Consider the following 21,315-nt stretch of genomic DNA (forward strand, 5'->3'; position numbering starts at 1 on the left):
CGTGGTTAAGAAAGCACCAGAGCCGGTGAATGCATTGCTATGACTTTAACTGGCATCCTCTCATGGACTGAATCGAAGGAGAAAAGCGTGAATCCAAAGGCAACGGAAAGAGGCAATCCCGAGGGTAACTCCACTTTCATTTCTAGAAGATTCTGGACCCCGCTGCCAAAACTGGGGCAATAGGGGCGGTTCGTGAGAAGGCGGGGTAGGAGGGGAGGAGCTTCGGCGGCGCGGGGAGAGTAGAGCGGCAAGAGCGGGAGTAGCTCTCCCCCCCCCCACGGGAAGGTTGCCAGAGGGCGTGGGGGAGCCGTTGCACTGTGCGGCACGTGACGGGCAAGGCCTGCTTGAGGGGGGAGCAGGTTGGGAGTTCCGGTTGTTCCTCCCGGAGAGAAGCCGTAGCGGTGGGAGCAGCGAGCGCGGCGGGGCAAGAGGAGGGCTGGCCATGGACCCGCAGAAGTTAACTGAGCTGCGGACCTTCGTGCAACTCTGCAAGCAGAATTCTGCCATCTTGCACTCCGAAGATCTGACCTTCTTCCGCGACTGGATAGAGAGGTAAGCATGGAGCTGCTCTACCGGGGGAGCCCGAGCGAAAAGCAGGTGGAGCTCCGGGACTTATTCCCGCTTCTTTGACTGCTGCCCCTTCGGTTGCCTCCTCCCTTCCTGCCCCCCCCCTCCAGCCCCGTAGTTAAAGTTGTTGGAGCGGGTCCTGAGATGGTGAATCTTTGGGGGCTAAATTGCTTTGATCTCCCTTTAAAGGGGCGGCGTGAATTTTTGCCTCTCGTGGGATCGCCTGTAGAATTTGAGAAACAAGGGCGGCTGGATTACAGACAGTTTACTAATACTTGTTAAGTACTTGTACATTTTAGAGGTTGAAAGGTTTTATTGATTTGACGCCTTTAATTTGCCTCCGAAGCAAATCAGAGACGACATGGGGAATGGAGTACTGAGCTTTTCGTGGCAAGGCCTAGTCGTATCATTGAAACCTGGCCTCTCTGATCGGTTACTCAACTCTCACACCACACCACACCCCCAAAAAATGTAGGAAGGTTTAAGATTCGCAGTTATCTTCCGTGTTATTTAACTTGCCTAGTTTTAGAACTGAAATTGTTTGCCTGATAAATAATACTTCATATGAAGGAGAGGATATTTTAAAAGCTTTCTGTATCGTATCTATATGCAAAATTATATCAGTCTTGCGAATCAGTTGCTGGAACTATAGATGTGATTATTACGGAATATGTTAACACAACAAACTGGTATCATAAGTGACAAGTACATTTCTTTGTTTTTTCTTAAATCCTGTTCTTAAATCCTTTCTCTGTGATGAAGACGACTTTAAAGTTGCTTAAGTTTAGAAGACTTATTTTTTTTATGTGAAAAGAAAGTGGTTTTCTCAAATTATGTACTCCATAATAAGCAATAAAACCTTTACTAAAGCCTAGTAAAGAATTTAGGGGTCAAATGCTCTATAATTCCCAATTTATGATCAAAATTGAGCCCATAACTTCTGTCACTAAGCAATGAGGTTGAGTTGTGGCCAATATTATAACCTTTTTAAGCCATGGTCATGAAGCAAATCATGTGGTTAAGGGAATCTGGCTTCCCCCATTCATTTTGCTTGTTAGAAATATGCTGGGAAAGTTGCAGATGGCAATCCCAGATACCTTGGGACTCTGCAACCATGGACATGCCAGTTGCCATGCAGCTGAATTTTGATTGCATGAGCATGGGAATGCTGAATGGGTCATAAGCTACTTTTTCAATGCCATTTTAATTTTGTTCATTAAACAAATGGCCGTAAGTCAAAAGCTATCTATAATGCTTTGGAAATGAGCTTCCTCACAGCTATAAAGGTGCTCTGCTTAAAGCCCTTGCTGGTTTACCCATTTTACTTTATGCAGCCACTTTTTCAAAATGCCAATTTGTTCTTTGACAGTAACTAAGGGGTTAGAATACCTCCTCTGTGAGGAAAGACTGTAGAATTCAGTGCTGGTATTTATGGTAATGACAATTTGCATAGTTTTAATAGAACACTGGATGAATTCATGGAGGATCATGCTATTAGTGGTCATTAACACTGCCGGTTGTTCTATCTCCTGAATCGTAGTCTGCATGGCTTATATACCGATTGCTGGAAGTCAATCGTGACTGTCAGAGAATGCCATCACTTCAGTTTAAATTTATGAACTTTGCAGTTCACTTCTGTACGACATAGAATATTGGATTTACAGCCTGCTGCAGCAGGATTCTTATCTCTTAGTTGTCTCATATGTAACTTGAGAGCAGTCAGACTCTCTCAAGGACATTTTCGTATTATAGTAACAAACCTCATAAAGTAATGTTGGTTCTACAAAAAAAATGGAGCAGCAGGTCTGTACTTTAATGGCCCCACGACATTGCAAAATATTGATTTCAAAGTGGCATTGAGGAGCCATGCTGTAGATGAGGCTTTCCATTATATTTATGGCTGTAGCTAAAGTGATGAAGCTAATTCAGCCTTTCCCATCTAGGATCTTCTAGATTTATTGGGTTTTAGTGGTGTAATCTCTAATCATCATGACTGGAGCAACATTCCGAAAGGTGCTGACTAGTAGAAAACAAATCTAAATCGTTGAACATAGGTGGATCCAACCTGTACCCCTGGACAGCTAGTAATATGGCCCTACAAGATAATAAAAATAAAAAGTTTGTTTATATAACTTAATTATATTATATATTTTATATGTGGCCCAAGACAATTCCTCTTCACTCAATGCAGGCCAAAAGGTTGGACAACCATGATTTAAGATTTTGGGGCAGATTGTGAGATAATTCTGAATTAGTTGATTATCAATTAGCCCTTTGTAGATTCCAGTTTCCAGTGATCAGTCTTAAATATGCCTCATTTAGCATATAAATAAGCCATAAATATGAATATATTTATGAAAGTATCTTTATTACTTAAAGATTTATACTACATATTTGCACTTGTAATAATTTTCCTAAAATTGTCTTGAAACAAAAGTTGCTATATTTGAATTGAACACCATTTTTAAGATACAATATTTTTAAAGGGAAAGGAAAATGCAGTACAGCAAATCTTTTCATTTTAGAAAATATTCATAAAATATAAACAGTGATTCTAGATCACCGGTGTCAAACTTGGCACAACGTTGCTGTCATGTGATGTATCGTGACGTTTCTCCCCTTCACGGAGCTGGGGTAGGTGTGGCCTGCACATGATTTATCTGGCCGCCAGTTTGATACCCCTGTTCTAGATGATGATGATCTAAATGTGTATTTGAGCATCAGCACCCTTTGCTCTAGAAAAGTACTTGGGATTGATGTGCATTTTGTTTTTCTTTAATAGTATTTCCCCCTATTATGTACTCTATAGTTCAGAATTAAACACTTTTAAAGAGAATAACTTTCTGTGCTCACAATAATTATCCCTATATTATGAAAGTTAGGCTTAGAATAGGATCCTCTTAAACATCCCTAAATATTTGTTTCATATTTCTTAGATCAGAAGGCTGCAATGATAGTGTAATTTATTCTCCTTAAAGTGGGAAGATCTCTGTCCTAAAAATTTAATATTGAAGTTTAAAGCATTCCTGAAAAATAGTTTAGAAAACTAACTAGATCCAATATTTCCAAAGCAAAAAATTTTTTTTTGCCCTGCTAATTCTTGAGCTCATAAACAGGTTTTGCTACAAGTTATTATTGATTCCATATATTGCTTTATTTAACTTAAACCAAAGTGTTTATATTTATATTTAATGGTGTCTTTAATTGGTGTTTTTCCTTTTGATTATAAAGCATGGGAGGTACAATACCACCGGCTCCTTGCAAAACTCCAACAGAAACAACTGATGAGGTAAGAAAGAAGCTTGGCTACAATGTACAATACTTCAAAAAGGGGATATTGCCCTTTTTTATTTTCTCTGCAAAGGAAGGGGGTTTTTTTCACATGTTCCGACTGGTTTGATAGGTAACCTCACCTTATTTTCATTCCCCATGTCTTGCCCTGAACTCTTGTAACTCAGATTTCCTATTACTCCAAATGTGAGATATATAAATAAATCTTTATATTTATTTTATTTATTTGTTCCTATTTCTATACCGCCCTTCTCCAAATAGGACTCAGGGCGGTGAACAGCCAAAGTAAAAAAACAGAACATACAAAATTTAAAAACAGTTTAAAATAATTAAATATTTTGGCCGTAAATTAAAACAACCCAATTTAAAATCAATTTAAAATTTAACTCAAGCCAGCCCAGCTAGTTGAAATAAATGGGTTTTCAGGGCCGATGAAAAATCCAGAGGTCTGTTATTTTACGTATCTCTGGGGGGAGGTTGTTCCAGAGGGTGGGCGTCGCCACAGAGAAGGCTTTCCCCCTGGGAGTCGCCAGCCGACATTGTCTGGCGGACGGCACCCTGAGGAGGCCTACTCTGCGAGCGTACTGGCCGGTGGGAGGCTATTGGTGGCAGAAGGCGGTCTCGTAAGTACCCCGGCCCTAAGCCATGGAGCGCTTTAAAGGTGGTCACCAACACCTTGAAGCGCACCTGGAAGACCACCGGGAGCCAGTGCAGCTCGCGCAGGAGAGGTGTCACATGGGAGCGCCTCGTCGCCCCCATAATCCCCCATGCGGCCGCGTTCTGGACCAGCTGGAGCCTCCGGGTGCACCCCAGGGGGAGCCCCATGTAGAGAGCGTTGCAGTAGTCCAGGCGGGAAGTGACGAGTGCCTGAGTGACTGTGCGTAGGGAGTCACGATCTAGAAAGGGGCGTAACTGGCGTATCAGGCGGACCTGATAAAAAGCCCCCCTGGCCACGGCTGTCAAATGATCTTCTAAAGACAGCTGTGCATCCAGGAGGACGCCCAAGTTACGAGCCCTCTCCGTGGGGGCGAGTGATTCGCCCCCAATAGCCAGCGATGGCGTCAGCTGGCTATATCGGGACGCCGGAAGCCACAGCCACTCGGTCTAAGGGTAATGGAAAGTCTTAAGTCTATCAAAGTTTATTACAGTCATAAGACCAGAGATAAAATACAAACAAAACAGGTATATGTATATATATCCATCCATCCATCTATCATTATAAAAAGATAACATTGTGGAAACTGTTAAAGAGACAGAAGCAGATCACAATATTTACAAAGACTTCTTAGCAATTTCCCACACGTGGGATATTTATAATAATTAATACAATATCCTCTAATTCAGGGGTGTCAAAATCAATTTCATTGGGAGGGCCGCATCAGGGTTGTGTTTGACCTTGGGGGGCTGGGGTGGGTGTGGCTGGTGGGCGTGGCCAGCTCAATGTCACCCGTGTCTGTCACCAAGCCTGTGGTGGCTTGAATGCTCTGCCAGCAAAAATGGACTTGCGAGCTCCGTTTTCGGCTGTGACGGTCTCCTGCAACCCTCTACCAGTGAAACTGGAGCTTGGGAGGGCCGCTTGCAGCCTTCCCAAGTGCCATTTTCGCTGGCAGAGGCACTGCGGGCCAGATCTAAGCACCCTGTGGGCTGGATCCGGCCCCCAGGCCTTGAGTTTGACACCCCTGCTCTAGATGGCTTTGACTACATTTCCCATTTATTTATTTATTTATTTATTTATTTATTTATTTATTTATTTATTAGTTCAATTTATATGCCGCCTTTCTCCGGAGACTCAGGGCGGCTTACAATGCATTTTTTTAAAAAAAAACATTATAAAAACATTTAAAAATTAAAACATTAAAACTCATTCACACCATTCATGGCCGGATCTCACAAGATCGCAACAGCGAGATCAACTGCCCCAGGCCTGCCGGAAAAGCCAGGTCTTCACCGCTTTTCGGAAGGCCAATAGGGTGGGGGTGGTCCGGACCTCAGGAGGTAACTGGTTCCAGAGAGCTGGGGCAGCCACAGAAAAGGCCCTCCCCCGCGGGCCTGCCAGCTGGCATTGTTTAGCTGACAGGACCCGGAGGAGACCAACTCTGTGGGATCTTACTGGTCGCTGGGAGCTATGTGGTAGAAGGCGGTCTCGAAGATAACCTGGCCCTGAGCCACGTTTTATTTTCTCTTGGATGTAACTTTACCCAGCAGAAAACATTATAAGAATTCTCCTTTTTTTCCCTGCAATCTTATTTTGCCTTCAGAATTTGGTGTAGTTAATGAAACTCTTTGTTTCCTGTGGGCCTACATCTTATTGTATATCATGATCCTTTATCTTTCCCATATTGGAAAATAGGCAAATAATACTGACAATTAGATTTTGTGTCTTTTATTCTTTCTATAGTCACAGCACTATATAAAATAGTACTGTGGAAAAACCCTCCAGGTAAATACATTGCTGCTCAAGCAGATTCTTCTGTTCCTGATAGAGGTTATTCCACAGCAACACTTCGTTTCCTAGTTTGTTTTTTATTCCCCCCCCTCCGCCGCTCCCTGTTAACCATATTTGTGTGCTTATGGAAAGTCATCTTCCCTGCAAAAATCATTGGAAGTAATAATACCTGCCATTCTTTAGATTTATTAATTGAATTATTTTAGTCTCGACCACTGGCAAAAGGAGATTCTGAGAGAGTAACCTCCAGTGAATTGTTCTTCCATTAATTAATTTAAATATATTGTTGGTCAGAGGTACTTTTCAATGCTCCCTCTCATTCTGTGTTTATATATGTTTCCAAATCCACACAGATTTTAAATTAATTGAATTTTAGAGTTTTTTTCATTATCTTGTGCCAAGCAGATGTTTTATAACTTTATATCACAGTTTGGATGAGTTCACCTATGGTTATTTTAAAATCTCCCGCAAGGAATGTCACTGCGTCAATAGTTATCAAATTTACCCTGATTATTTTATATTTAAATAGACATAACATTCTATGAGAAAAAGAGGATGTTATTAATTAGTGACCTTTTTTTTTTAGCCAAAAGCAGAAGAAAAGGCAGAACCACCACCAAAACCACCACCTGAGCCTGAAAGTGAAGAAAGTGATTTAGGTTAGTGACCAGTATCGCAGTCTCTTTGATGTAATTCAATTTTTTATTCTGAATAGAATAAACTTTTTATTCTGAACTTAGTTGAATTCTTCTTATTTGAAATATATGTTTGTAATTTTTTTTTTTTTTTTTTTTTTGCAGAAATTGATAATGAAGGAGTGATTGAACCAGACAGTGATGAACCTCAGGCAATGGGAGATGAAAATGTTGAGGTAATAGTGCTTGGAACTCTGAATCTATGTGTCACAATCAATAAAGCAATTAGTGTAAACATGCCTGTGTGCAACTGTTAGTTCCTTCTTGTTTTTGGTTCAACTAGAACCAAATGAACCTTTTAATGGTTTTTGCCAATTGTGTCATCTAAGCATATATATATAGCTAGGTTTGCTACTGACAGGATGAAGAATATGTCTAACTGAAAATAACCAAAAGATATAACTATGACTTTTTTTATCTGAAGCAATGTTATCTGGTCAGTTTTGGGCAGCAATATCTTTTATCCTATGTTCAGATGACATGTTTAACTGTAACATCATTTGCAGTTGGTTTGCAGCCCAAAAACAGACACTTGTGTACTAATCAACTCTTGGTTAAATGTAATATGTGAATGCTCCATCTGATTTTAAATCCAGATAACTGTTTCCTGAAAGTATGACAGCTTTGATCTGCATTCTAGTTTCTTTGCCTTTGTTTTCTTTAGGTTACGGAAGAAATGATGGACCAGGCCAACGAAAAGAAGATGGAAGCTATACATGCATTAAGTGAAGGTCAGTTTTATATATACTATACCAAATTTCTATTGTATTTACTAGATACACCCATAGAGATAGAGATACGATGATACCTAAGACTGATCCTTAAAGTTCTGGCTGGTACTTATGACAGTTGCAGCATCTTGCAGTCGTGTGATTACCATTTGTGGCTTCTACCAGCTTCCCGCAAGAAGTTAGTGATAAAGCCACCAAGGAAGGTCACCACTTGAGTCTCTGTTTTTCTGAGTCATTTTTATACATCATGTCCAATCAGTTCTCTTCTTTCCACATTTCTAGGCCTCCATGTTTAAAATGGATTTCTTTTTCACTAAAATTTTATATTTTCAGGTGAACTTGCGAAAGCCATTGATTTGTTCACAGAAGCCATCAAATTGAATCCTCATTTGGCTATTCTGTATGCCAAAAGAGCCAGGTGAGACTTTGCATTTGAATATTTCTACTATAAAAGATAGCTAATATAAAGATAGCATAATCTGGACTGTGTTTATGAATTATTTTATAGACTTTTAAAAGTTTCTTACTGAATAAATTATTTAAAAACTCATGTTATACTGACATTCTGAAATAACGAGGATATTTTTATAGTTCTTATCATTTTTGGCATTTTTAGCAATATGAAAGCTTTCTGCTAATCTTCCGTTTTTCTCTTGATAGCCATATACAAGTTTGTGTTTTATCTTGGTTACCACTTTTTCTGTTCTTTAATACTGGTGCATTTGTATACCTTGATTTCCATGGGAAGACTGGAACTGTAGCTAGCCTATAATAACAAAACTTTACAATACTGATTGTGCTTTATCTACCCTCTTTCTTATATTCTGGTGAATGAGGGAAGAGCCAGCCAAATCTTCTCCAAATACTATCTTGTTTGTCAGGACTTAAGGAACATTTTGCTATCTTTGCTTTTTGTCTGTTTCCTCTATAACTCTTTACAATAACTGTTTATGGTTTCTAATCACTGTGGATATATATTATCTGCAGTTTGGGAGCCTGTATACCTCCAAGTAATGGTTATTGTTATATGGAGTTACAATAGCATCCAGGGCTTACTAAAAATGGGAATGAACCACATATGGCATATCTTTGTGGCAGCTTAAGTTAAAACTGAACATAATGATTAATGCCATTAAAAACACCTATTGTTAGTAATCCTGGAATCAGAAAATTTTAATGAACATTAAGCAAGAATTGTATAATGGTACTCTACAAGAACACTTGATATTCAGATATATCTAAATAGGGTAAATGCAAAATGTTTTGAAAGTACTTATAATTTTATGGCAAATGGTAAGTGTATTGAGCTGAATAGTATTTTAACTCAGTTGCTAAAAGTACTAGGCTGCAAAGCATATGGTATTCTATTTGTTTTTAGTTAAGAATGTATACTTTTCATGTTGACAGTGTTTTTGTGAAAATGCAGAAGCCAAATGCTGCCATTAGGGATTGTGATAGAGCCATTCAGATAAATCCCGATTCGGCACAGACCTACAAATGGCGAGGAAAAGCTCACAGGTAAAAAACAAAGGGAAGCAACCATCCTGTCTTCTTTATATCTTAATCATCTTATTGAAGAAACTAAAAACTTTCTAGGTTAAACAGAAAGCTTTTAACATGTGTTGTTTTTATCTCCACTACATGTTACACAGTAACTTTTAATTTTCTTCAATTTTTAAAAATGCAGAACTTGAAACTAAAGGATATTTGGACATTATTAAAAGCGTTCTTATTTATACCCATGACTTAAAATTGATTTTAACATTGTCTTAAATGATGCTGACTGGAATTAATAATTTTCATGCCAGGCTGCTGGGTCATTGGGAAGAAGCTGCACACGATCTAGCTTTGGCCTGTAAACTGGATTATGATGAAGAAGCTAGTGCCATGCTTAAGGAAGTACAGCCACGTGTAAGTAATGAATGAAAATGTGGACGACTTCTTGCTTAGCTCATGATTTCACTTCTATGATATTTTATGGAACTTGTGCTAAAACGCTATCCTGATTTTATGTGATTTTTTTAAACCCCAGTTTTGTAAGGATATTGTGGTTCTGTAATTCTAACAATTGTTGCCATAAAGTATTGTAATTCCTAGTCTGCAAGCTTGACACTAAGTTATTGTAAGGCTTTTAAAAAAAAATTTAGCACTTGAAGATTAAATCATTTTTCTCCCTATTACCAGGGGACAAGCTGTAAATAAGTAAAGTATGAATTGGTTCTGAAAGCTGCACATTGTGTGCAATAAAATGTTGCTTGAATGTTTTGCTGATCTGCCACAAGGGAGTACTATGAATAACATAATTCAAAAATTACTGTCCTCTTTTTAGTTACATCATAAACTGGATGATTACATACTAGCTTTGACAACAATTGTGTTGTTACTTCTGGTCTAACATTAAAAGCTTTAGTATTTGACTAGTACTAGTACTGATCTCTATTTTAATATTATACAAAAGAAATGTTCACTAATTGTTATATACAATAAGAATGCATATAGTTGAATTATTTCTGTAACATTGAATTTATAACAGCCCCTCTCATTTGTTTTTGTGTATATTATGATGCTTTCTCCTGTGTCAGTTTATCCCAGGGTAGGTGGACCAAGTAACCCTGAACCATTTATGTTTCTGTCTATAATCATTGAAAATGATTATGGGATGGAATATAGCTTTTTCTCTAGCTTCATCTTACTTGATTCTTATCAGCCAAAGGGGGAAAAAAATTTATGGAAGTGAGAAATCCCAGTGCAGCATTGCTGACTTCCATGTTTTTTGCTTTCTTGCTTTTCCTATTAAGAAAAGAACAGTACCAAGGAAATTTCTGTTTTTGCTAATCTGTTGTCATTAAAGTTGCTTGAGATATATCCCCTTTCCCTTATATCTCTGAACCTAAATTATCAATTTCCGAGACACAAGTGAAAATAATCTGGGCAGGTTTTTACCTTGTATTTATAGATAATGCAACAAAATCGTCTGAGGAACGTCTACAAAATGAATTACTGTGAAAAAAATCTTATATACTGATGATTTCTTCAGACAGATGTACCATTTTTGCTATGCATTTTTTGCACTAGAAACTGATAATTGAAAGCATAATTCCAGTGACTTACTTTGAGGCATCTACTCTATAATGTTTCAATGTGATTTTTTCAGGATCAATACAAATGTGAAATCTGTATCTTAAGCTCTGGCTGGAACTTTAGAAGCAATTTTCTGAATATTTTTATGTAGCAATTATAGCATAATTCCTTGAGGGAGATGGATGTTCATATTGGCCTGCATAATTATAATCTTAAGGCTGTAATTCTTGTCCTGTTGTGAATTGTCAGCTGATTCTCAAAATAGGTAGATATTGGATTTTGCGCTGGTTTATGTTTTGAAAGCACAAAATTGAAATTATTCAAATAAGAATGATTGCCTTATATGTGGTTGTTCGCTTCAAATCACATACTGGTTAAACTACTTCAGTTTAAGCTTGTAAGCTTGTAATATTTTATATCAGTTATATATATATAATGCCATGCATTTCTTGAATTAAATAAAAACTTTCTCTTCACTGAATTTTTGTTTTAACTGTCCTAGATCTCAAGGCATTGGTGGTTCTAATACTTTGCTACTTGTCTATATGTTGTGTATGAAAGAAAACAAAGAGTTAATAGAGTCCCAGAAGTTTTTCATTTTGAAGCGTTTTACTGTGTTCATTCTGCAAATAAGCTTGCAGATTGTTTCTCATTAATTCTTTTTATTTAACTCTTGAGAGTTAAGCTCTATTTTTCTACTGAAATTGATTTTCATCTAAAAGACTGTAGTGTATTGCCAAATTTAGACAATTCTGTTGGATACTTTGGAGCTGTAAAAGTGTTGAAGGGAAGAATTAGTGTTGATTATAGCCCCACAATTCTTGAGAGAATTAACATAATACAAATTAAAAATAGTTGTTGTAGAATGCTAGAATTATATTGTATAAATAATACTTTTTTTAAAAAAAAAAACAAGTTTTATTGATTCCCCCCTACACACACACACACACACACACACACACACACACACACACACACACACACACATTTACCACATCTTTTTTGAACAGAGTATTGGCCATATCTTATCTTATACAATTAATCAAATTCAAACACATTTTACTCAAATTATAGTTTTTGCCAAAATCTTTTTTCCCCTTTTCTTTTATCATGTCTCAATATTTCTATGCTTGCTTACATAAACAACATCTTCATTTGCCCTTAAATTCTAATTATTGCTATTTATTCATATTTGTTCTCTTTTATTCTTTAAACAATTCATTCTTTATCTTAATATTTTTATATTTGTTCGGGGTTGCTTTTCTTTCATTCGTATAAATAATACTGTACATGTGACAAATAATTTTATTCTTCATCTACCTCAGGCTCAGAGGATTGCAGAACACAGGAGAAAATACGAACGAAAGCGTGAAGAAAAAGAAATTAGAGAAAGAATGGAAAGAGTAAAAAAAGCCCGAGAGGAACATGAGAGAGCTCAAAGGGTAAGAGCTTGAAAAACATAGTGGCATAGTTTAGCCCTTAGACGGAAAGACTAGAGATGTCAAACAAGTTCATACCCTGACAGATCATCTGTCTAGGAACTTGGTAATTTATATAGCCACCACCAGTTTTCCAAGAGACCCTCACATGGCATCTTCTCCTTAATCCTAATGTATGAGAGGGCTGTGCTGTCTTTTCTGATAATTAATAGGTAAAATTCAAGACAGGAAAATGAAAAAGGTTCTATAATATATTCTTCTGGTCTTATACTATAGAGCAGTATAATGATAAAAGATGGCAAACCTTTTCGGCACCAAGTGCCAAAAAGGTTGTGCAGAAACATCGCAGCCACACGATATCATAGAGCTCCGGAAAAGTTGAACTTCTGGGTTCTAGCACTATGCACACCTGACAATCAGCTGGCCGGCGCACCCACGCAGGCTGGTTTTGGGCACTGCCGCGCACACAAAGGGAATCACACTCCAGAAAAACCAAACTTCCAGGTTCTGGTAGTGCACGCACACCTGACAGTCAGCTGGCTGGTGTGCACGTGCACACCAGTTTTCGGCACTGCCATGCATGCGAAGGACAGCTGATTGTTGTACACACATGTACACATGTACACACATGCGCACCAGAAACCTGGAAGACAAATAGGCAAGGCCACGTGTGCCGGGTGACATGGCTTCGCGTGCCACTTTGGGCATGCATGCCATAGGTTCACCATCACGGGTATAGAGGTATGTGATTAGGGATGTCAGCTTTGCTCCCTCCATTTGGGAAATAGATTTAAACAAGAGCAAACTTTATTTAAAAAAAAAAATAGAAAAAGTTTATATTTAAAAATATTTGGTGTTCAAGGCAGACCACAGGATACTGCTACTCTTCTATGATTAGTGACCTCAGAAAAAAAAGTTTTTAAATTATATCTAGAAAAAAAAATTCTTCGATACAGCCTGAGGTTGGAATAAAAAAAGGCTGAGCAAAGTTTCCTGCTTTATAAACACAAGAAACAAGAACATTTAGTACCTTGCAGACAAATAAAAATCAAAAATTCTAATGCAGTTTCTGCAATACTGTACTTTTCCTAATCCTTGTAGATTCGTCCAAAAATTCAGGAGACCTGTACAATGCATGTTCTCATTTCTTAACTATGGTACCCAATTGTTCTTCCTCCATAACCACCTCCTGTTTTGTTCGTGACAAGTTTTTCTTTCCCTATAGAGATTGGTGTGGATTAATAATATCTGCAATCTGCTGAAAAATGCATACACATAATCCTCAATTTATGTTTGTAATTGAGCTTGGAATTGCAGTCATAAGTCGTTGTGGTTATATCATGTGACTGACAGGGCCTGATTTGTCAACTTTTTTTGCAGTGGTCATTAAGCAAATGCTACATTCGTTAAACAAATACATTTTTCCCAATGCATATTTTTTCCTGGAAGCCAGAAATAAATACCAAACACCAGCAAAAAACATTGCAAATTACTTTTGTTTGACTGCAGGATACTGCAAATGGCCATAAAGGTGAGCCAATTGCTAAGTACACAAAATGTAATTATCTGATTGTGAAGGGTGCAGCTGTTGTAACTTTGAAAATGAATTGTAAGTAGCTCTGGGGAGGTCCATCATAACTTTGAACAATTGTTAAGTAACCAGTCATAAGTTGAATACTATCTGTATTTAGGTCTAAGATGGTAGCTTGTGCCAGCTACAGGAATAACATATTAGGAAAACTTAATTTCATATTTTAAAAGTCTCTTGTTTCCCCAAACATCATAATAATGGCTGCTTACCAGGGGTGGTATTCACTTATCTTTGCTACCGGTTCACAAATGTGAGCATGTTTGCGCCTCCACGCATGCGCAGAGCCTTTTGTGCACGCACAGAGGGTAAAAAATGGGATATAATGATGTCCAGGCGGGTAGGCAGAGCCTCCCACTGCCTGCGCTACCTGATTGCGCAATCCGGATAGAACCGGCTGGATTTCACCACTGCTGATTACTCAACTTGATTGATTGATTGATTGATTGATTGGTTCAATTTATGTGCCGCCCTTCTCCGGAGACTCAGGGCGGCTTACAATGCGTTAAGCAATAGCCTTCAGACTTTTGTATATACCTGCTTAGTAGGGCTTTCGGCCCCCCCAAGCGGTGTTCTTTTTTATACAAAGTCAGCTTATTGCCCCCACAATCAGGGTCCTCATTTTACCTACCTCGAAAGGATGGAAGGCTGAGTTAACCTTGAGCCTGGTGAGATTTGAGCTTGCAGTAACTGCAGGCAGCTGGCGCTACTTAATAGCACTTTAGTCTGCTGCGCCACCAAGGCTCTTTGTAGTCAGTAGTCAAATTTCCACTTCACACAATATCACAAGGTTTTTTTGTTCAGTTGTAAATTAACATAATGAGGAAACTCAACCATATTTTATCCTTTCTGAGGCTGTTGTAACTTTATTCATTAAATAACTGGTTGTAAGTCAAAGATTACCTGTAAAACGGTTTATCATTTAATATATGCTAGTTTGTTTGAATGTGGACAAATTGAAAAAAGATTTATTTCCAGTGAACTCCGGAACCACTCCTGAATGGCTGGGTTGACATAGGTTTGAAGGAAAAATAGGAGGGTCCATCTCTGAAATGGTGGATTTTGCATATTCTTATTGGAGATCAAGTAAATATTTTCATTTTTGCAGGAAGAAGAGACTCGCCGGCAGACAGGAGGACCTCAGTTTGGTGGATTCCCAGGTGTGCATTCATCTCAAAGCATTTATAGAAAAGCTTGAGCTTCATATGAATTGGGATCATAATATTTTGTTTTACTTCCGGGGGGGAAAAAAAAGAAAATGTATATTTTGTACTTGGTTTCATCAAACAAATATGGAAGTGCTGTACTTCTGATGTTTGAATATAAAATATTCTAATACTAGCAATTATCCAAGGATGTGATATTAAACAATGTAACATAGATTTCAGCACGCAAAACATAGGAAAATAGACATAATTTTATTTCAGTCATTGACCAATAAAAATACAATAAATAAAATGAATAACACAGTACCATTCTCTAACAATAACTATTAGCAACCATAATGTAGCAAAATTTTGCTGGTTTTAGAGAAATAAAATTTATCTTAAATTATTTAGCTATTTGCGTTCTCTGGAAATTTAAATAAACAGGTATATGATAAAGATGTAACTAAGATGTAGTCCCCTGTAATACTTTTTCTGTAATGATATTCCTTATATTTTCAGGTGGTTTTCCTGGAGGCATGCCTGGAATGGGAAGCATGCCTGGTCTCAATGAAATTCTTAGTGACCCTGAAGTTCTTGCAGCCATGCAGGTGAGGAACAGTTGAGAAAGGAATGCTGCTACAACATAAGAATTCTGATTGTTTTTTAAGAACTCCTGCCAAAATTACTATAGATTCTTGCACTACTGTATTTGTTATTTCCAGAGTTTTATTTTGGTTTTTCATTCATTCATTCTACCGTGTTTCCCTGAAAATAAGACCCTGTCTTATTTTGAACCCTGAAATAAGTGCTTGGCCTTATTGCCATGTGCTCAAAAGCCCAATTGGGCTTATTATCAGGGGATGTCTTATTTTGGGGGAAACAGGGCACTAGGTTAATATATGTAGGATCTTGAAAACAAAAGTTAACTGGAAAGAAAAGGTGCACCCTTCTTACAAATTGTTATAGTTTGTCACACAGTCAGCAGATGTTTAGGCTTGATTTGGCATTTTTACCCACTTGTTGAGTCTCCCAAAGACCTGGATTAGGCAGATGTTCTTGTTTGATGGTGTTAAGGATATCATTGCAGGATGTAAGCTATTCCAAGTAAAGCTGCCTTTCGCAATTAATTTATGGTGACTTCCAGAAATTTTAGTATGGTTTAGAATAATTAATCAGCTTTAAATACCTGATACGGTTGTTATTAAAATTTTATACAGTCACTTTTTTTTTTTTTTTTTTTTACAAAGCAGCAAAAAATTTCCCACTTTAATGCAATTTAAAAATGTATCCCATAATTGAGGTATCTTGGAGTAAACCGCAAATACATACCAGTCTGGTTTAATGGATACCAACATTATCTCTGAACCTTATATTAGAAACATGTCACAAGATTGCATACCTATCTTCAATAAAAAGCAATGACTCCAAACATTGGATGCAAATGAATGATTTATAAGTAGAACAGACTTTGGCTGTGACCGTTATCTCCAATTTAAAACTTTACAATACCCATATTAGAATAATAAATTGCATATATTTCTGAGGGACAGACTTATATTGGAGCAATATTCACTATTCTTTTTTACTGAGATATAGTATATTTTCTTCCTGCTTCTATACCTAACTATAAAATAACAACTTGGCACATCTTTAGTTTTACATATTTGCCAGTTTGACAATTTTCCATGCCAGCTCTTCCCATAACCTTTTTATTTTATTGGTACTTTCATCCTTATATCAGGGGTGAAATGCTATTGGTTCGGACCGGTTCGAGTGAACCGGTAGTGGACATTGGGGCTGGTTCACCAAACTGGTAGCGACCGTTGGCTGGCCGCGTCCCCGAACTGGTCTGCGGCCCGCAGTCCTGCCATGCTTCCGTGCCTTCCACGTGGCCAGCTTGCAAAGGCAGGCAAGCAGAAGGCCACATGGAAGGAGGCAAGCATGGCAGCCTACTCCCTTCCCTGCAGCCTTGCCATGCTTCCATGCTGTCTTCCCGGCGGTCCCCCACATCTGCTTGCCTTCCGAGGTCGGCGTCCAGCCCGGCCAGTGGGTGGGTGGGCGGCCCTTGGTGGAGATGCCACCGCTGCCCTGCCCTGGGACATCCGCCTGCCCTCTCGGAGCACCACTGTGGCGGCGCCATTCACTTTCTTCTCCCACCGCAAAACGAAAGCAAACGGTGGCATGGTTTGGGGGGGGCACCGCATGTGCAGCACCCTCTGGGACATCAGCTTGCCCTCCTGGAGCACTGCTGTGGCGGCGGTGGCCCTCTCAGCCCCTGAGTAGCAGCTGCGTCTCCACCAAGGGCCACCCACCGTCAGCCTTACCAAAGCGCTGGCTCCGTTGGGATAATGGGCATGCTGAATACACCGGCAGAGGATCTAGAAGTTAAGGCTGATGCTGGCGGTGGGGGAAGGGAGACCTGCTACCTTTGGCTCCTTGTAGGGACATGGTGAGGCTCGCTTGCTTTTTGGGCCTGGCGTGCTCAACTTCCGCGGGGCCATTGGTCGACTGCCACCCACTTGCCTTTCCCTCTGCCTTGGGTCCCGTGCTGCCTGCATCCAGCCCATGATGGGGGAAGCACCAGTTCCAGGCTGGACCACCTGTCCTCCTGGAGCACTTTCTTCCTTCGCCGCCGCCAAAAGAAAGAAAGAAAGAAAGAGGAAGGAAGGGAATGAGAGAGAGAGAAAAGAATACAGACAGAAAGAGAAAGAAAGAAAAAGAGGGGGAGAGAGAGAGAGGAAAGAAAAAGAAGGAAGGAAGGGAGGAAGGAAGGAAGGAAGAAAGGAAGGAAGGAAGGAAGGAAGGAAGGAAGGAAGAGGAAAGAGGAAAGAAAGAAGAAAGGAAGGAAGGAAGGAAGGAAGGAAGGAAGGAAGGAAGGAAGGAAGAGGAAAGAGGAAAGAAAGAAGAAAGAAAGAAAGAAAGAAAGCTTACGTCCGCAATTGAGTCCAAAATTTTGGTTGTTAAGTGAGTTTCACCACATTTTACAAGTTGGCCACACCCACCCGATCACATGACCACCAAGCTATGCCCACCAAGCCACGCCTACAGAACCAGTAGGGAAAATTTTAGGATTTCACCACTGCCTTATATTAGTAGCCACTAAGAAACTCCCAATTTCAGTCCTTTCTCCTTGATAAATCCTTCCTAGCTTTTGTTATTCCTGGTTTTAGACACCTCGTCTCCTCTTAGTCTTTCATGTTGTGTGGTAGTTTCTTTGGGAATCCCTCTGATCATACAAAACATCGGTGTCCAGATCAATTGGAGAGTGGATTTGTTAGGTCTTTGTTGAATTTGGACAGGTGGTCCAAAACAGCATGTTGTATTTAGTTTAATTGTAGTTTCTTGTACTGATTTTTGCTTTTCGGGTTTATGAAATGATTTAGATATAATCTAACAAAGTACTTAGTATATTAATTTTACTGTACTTTTTCTACTTTATACTACATTTTATGATGGATTGAAGCATAAACTGTACATAAAAACTCACATCATACTATCCTAGTGATACATTTCAATCCTTCCTTATTTTACAGGATCCAGAAGTAATGGCAGCTTTCCAAGACGTTGCCCAGAATCCAGCAAATATGTCAAAATACCAGAATAACCCTAAAGTCATGAGTCTCATTGGCAAACTTTCATCCAAATTTGGAAGTCAACCATAAAATTTCTTTTCATTGCAAGACATGGAAGTATTGATCGCTTATTATATCTCGCAATAACACAAGCCGTTGTACTGCTAATTCTCAAATGAGAACTAGGGTGCTCTGGATAGAATCCATTTTCCTCTTTGTTTCAAAAATGAATATTAGTTCACAACTGTATGCAAAGGTTCACATAAAACCACCTCATATTTCTACCATGCCCTTAATTTTCTTACTGAAAACAGTTTGTTTTTAAATTGTATAATTGTTATTTCTTAATAGATCTAAAAATATAGAGTGATTGGGGATGAAGTTTGGAGTGGAGGAATGATGGTTCTGTTTATGATGATTTGGGATAACTGGACTGTTTAATTTCTAACACAAATTAGGCTCACTGTTTTTATTTTAATTGGGAGAATTCATTTTCAATTCTTAAGTTCACAAGAATTACTTAAACTGTTGAAATTAACTCTTCTTGGATCATATCCTTGCACTGGAAAGAAGCACCCTAAATGTTGCATGCTTTGGCTTTAACTATATTGGTACAAATGATACTGAGGCTGGAAACTCTACAATCAGTGTTGAGCAGATTAACACACTACTCATCTATGTCACAGTGAGCAAATGTTTTATCAACACCAGTAAGCTGATTACTTGAATGATTGGGAGCCCTTTAGTTATTTGTACTGATTTTGCTATTGAATATGACTAATTTCTTAGTTTTGAGGGAGGGAAGCAATGTGGTTCCCATTACCATGTAATATTCATCATACAATTCAGAATATAGATAAAATATAACTGTGATAAATGGTAATGACCTAGACAGTACGTTAGAAAGGTATATACACCATCTATCTCTAATGTCATGTCATAAATATATATGGGGCAAAAGGAAGAACAAAAACTATTCATTGAAATCCTTGCTATGAAATATTTACTTACGGCTAACACAAATCTTGTTTCGGTCTCTACCTTTTTAATTATCTGCTCAGTGTTGGAGGGCCTGTTATAATTAGGTTTTGGTTTTTTCTAAGGCTTTTGAATGTTTCCAGTTCTGTGCTCTTGTAATTTTGTCTGAATCCACAAGTGATGTATGTTTTCTGTTTTTAATTAAATCTCAACTGGTTCAGAAATTCAATATATTCTTAAAATAAAACCCATATAGTAATTATCTTGTCAAATTAAAGGAAATATGAATTCATTTTTGCTTAAGAAATAGTTATGAGAGTACTTCTAGTTGCCTTTAAAATAATAAAGACTGGTTTTGAAGAATCTTGGTTTATCTGTCAACATTTAATTAATGAGAGGTAATATTCACAATCTCCTCTGTATTCTATGGAGAGGAGAAATCTTCCTTTTGATTAAGGAAAATGTAATTGGATTGTTGAATGAATATAGGTAGTCCTTGACTTATGACTTGCAATTAGGATCAGAATTTTGGTCATAGATTATTGCAATCATAATAAGTCAAGGGCACCACATTACCGGGCCTGATTTTTAGACTGTTTTTCATAGTAGTCATTAAATGAATTAAGTCCAAATCCACTCTCCCAAATGGGTTTTTTGCCTGAAACTGGCAAAAAACATTGCAAATCAGTCATGTGACCATGGGATACTAACTAGTTGTAATGCGGTTAAGGAGGCAGTGTACCATTTTATGAAGGCCACAAGTGCTTTACAAGTCATAAAGCACCTTTTATAAGGCTGTCATAACTGAACGGTTATTAAATAGTTGGTTGTAAGTTGATGATTACTTGCATATTGCAGCTACATAATTTTCTAAAAAATAATATTTTCAGGATATTTCAGTTCTCTATTTTCAAGGTGAGTTGGTGATTCATAAGAACTAGAGCAATAGCAACTAACAGTATTGTTAAATGCTCAGATGTAATTTGGAGCTTGATTACAAGATAGGAATTTAATTCTTTACCCTTTTTACTAGTTAAATTAAAATAGTTATTTTTAATATATTGGAACAGTATATAGTGCAAAAATTTTTTTTTAACTTGCAAAAATATATGAATAGTTTTATTTACCTCATCATCTTAGTAAAAAGTACAGGTAGACCTTGACTTACAACCCCAATTAACCCAAAATTTCTGTTGCTAAGCAAGGCAGTTGTGAGTTGCCCCATTTTATGACCTTTTTGCCGTGTAAAGCGAATCACTACAGTTAAGTGAATAATGTAGTCATTCGGCGAATCTGGCTTTCCCTCATTGACTTTGCTTGTCAGACGCTCAGAAGGTTGCAGATGACAATCTTGGGACCCTGGGACACTATAACCATTGTAAATACATGCTAATTGCCAAGTATCCAAGGTTTGATTATGTTCACTATGGAGATCCTATAAGGGTCATAAGTATGGGAATTGGACATAAGTCACTTTTTTCAGGGCCATTGTAACTTAGGTCATTAAATGAATGCTTGTAAGTCAAGAACTACCTGTATAAGAAATAGATGTAACTTAGTTGATGCCACTTATATTGTAGGTCTTACCTGCTATCACTTGTGAAAACTCCACTGTTGCAGCCCTTGGTTTGTACCTATATTATTAGAAGCAGGTAATACCTGAAAAACTGGTTTGAGGTTTAGGCAACCCAAAAACATGTTTTACAAAATTAACTGTTTTACAAAATCTACCCCAGATCTTATATTTGTACACAGGCTTAGAAATATATTCAAGAACAC

The 21,315-nt window shown here is 38.2% G+C and overlaps 1 protein-coding gene across 1 annotated transcript; it reads left to right on the forward strand.

The window, feature by feature from the left end:
• The first annotated feature begins 225 nt into the window (after positions 1-225).
• On the forward strand, positions 226-19,899 carry ST13 (ST13 Hsp70 interacting protein). The gene is made up of 12 exons (XM_070947330.1): positions 226-552; positions 3,799-3,856; positions 6,891-6,963; positions 7,105-7,175; positions 7,664-7,730; positions 8,064-8,148; positions 9,138-9,248; positions 9,539-9,641; positions 12,137-12,253; positions 14,947-14,998; positions 15,506-15,594; positions 18,520-19,899. Exons 1-12 carry the CDS (start codon positions 443-445, stop codon positions 18,646-18,648), a joined length of 1,065 nt encoding a protein of 354 aa, XP_070803431.1. The 5' UTR covers positions 226-442; the 3' UTR covers positions 18,649-19,899.
• Positions 19,900-21,315: the final 1,416 nt, after the last annotated feature.

The sequence above is a fragment of the Pituophis catenifer genome, unplaced genomic scaffold (assembly GCF_029215685.1).
Source record: "Pituophis catenifer annectens isolate HBS135680 unplaced genomic scaffold, rPitCat1.0.hap2 SCAF_7, whole genome shotgun sequence".
Taxonomy (NCBI): Eukaryota; Metazoa; Chordata; class Lepidosauria; order Squamata; family Colubridae; genus Pituophis; species Pituophis catenifer.

Bases quoted from the DNA above. Each gene is read 5' to 3' on its own strand.
- ST13 (XM_070947330.1), top strand. From the start codon at position 443: ATGGACCCGCAGAAGTTAACTGAGCTGCGGACCTTCGTGCAACTCTGC. The intron at 7,731-8,063 runs GTCAGTTTTATA...TTATATTTTCAG, and splicing joins TATACATGCATTAAGTGAAG to GTGAACTTGCGAAAGCCATT. The intron at 8,149-9,137 runs GTGAGACTTTGC...TCATGTTGACAG, and splicing joins CTGTATGCCAAAAGAGCCAG to TGTTTTTGTGAAAATGCAGA.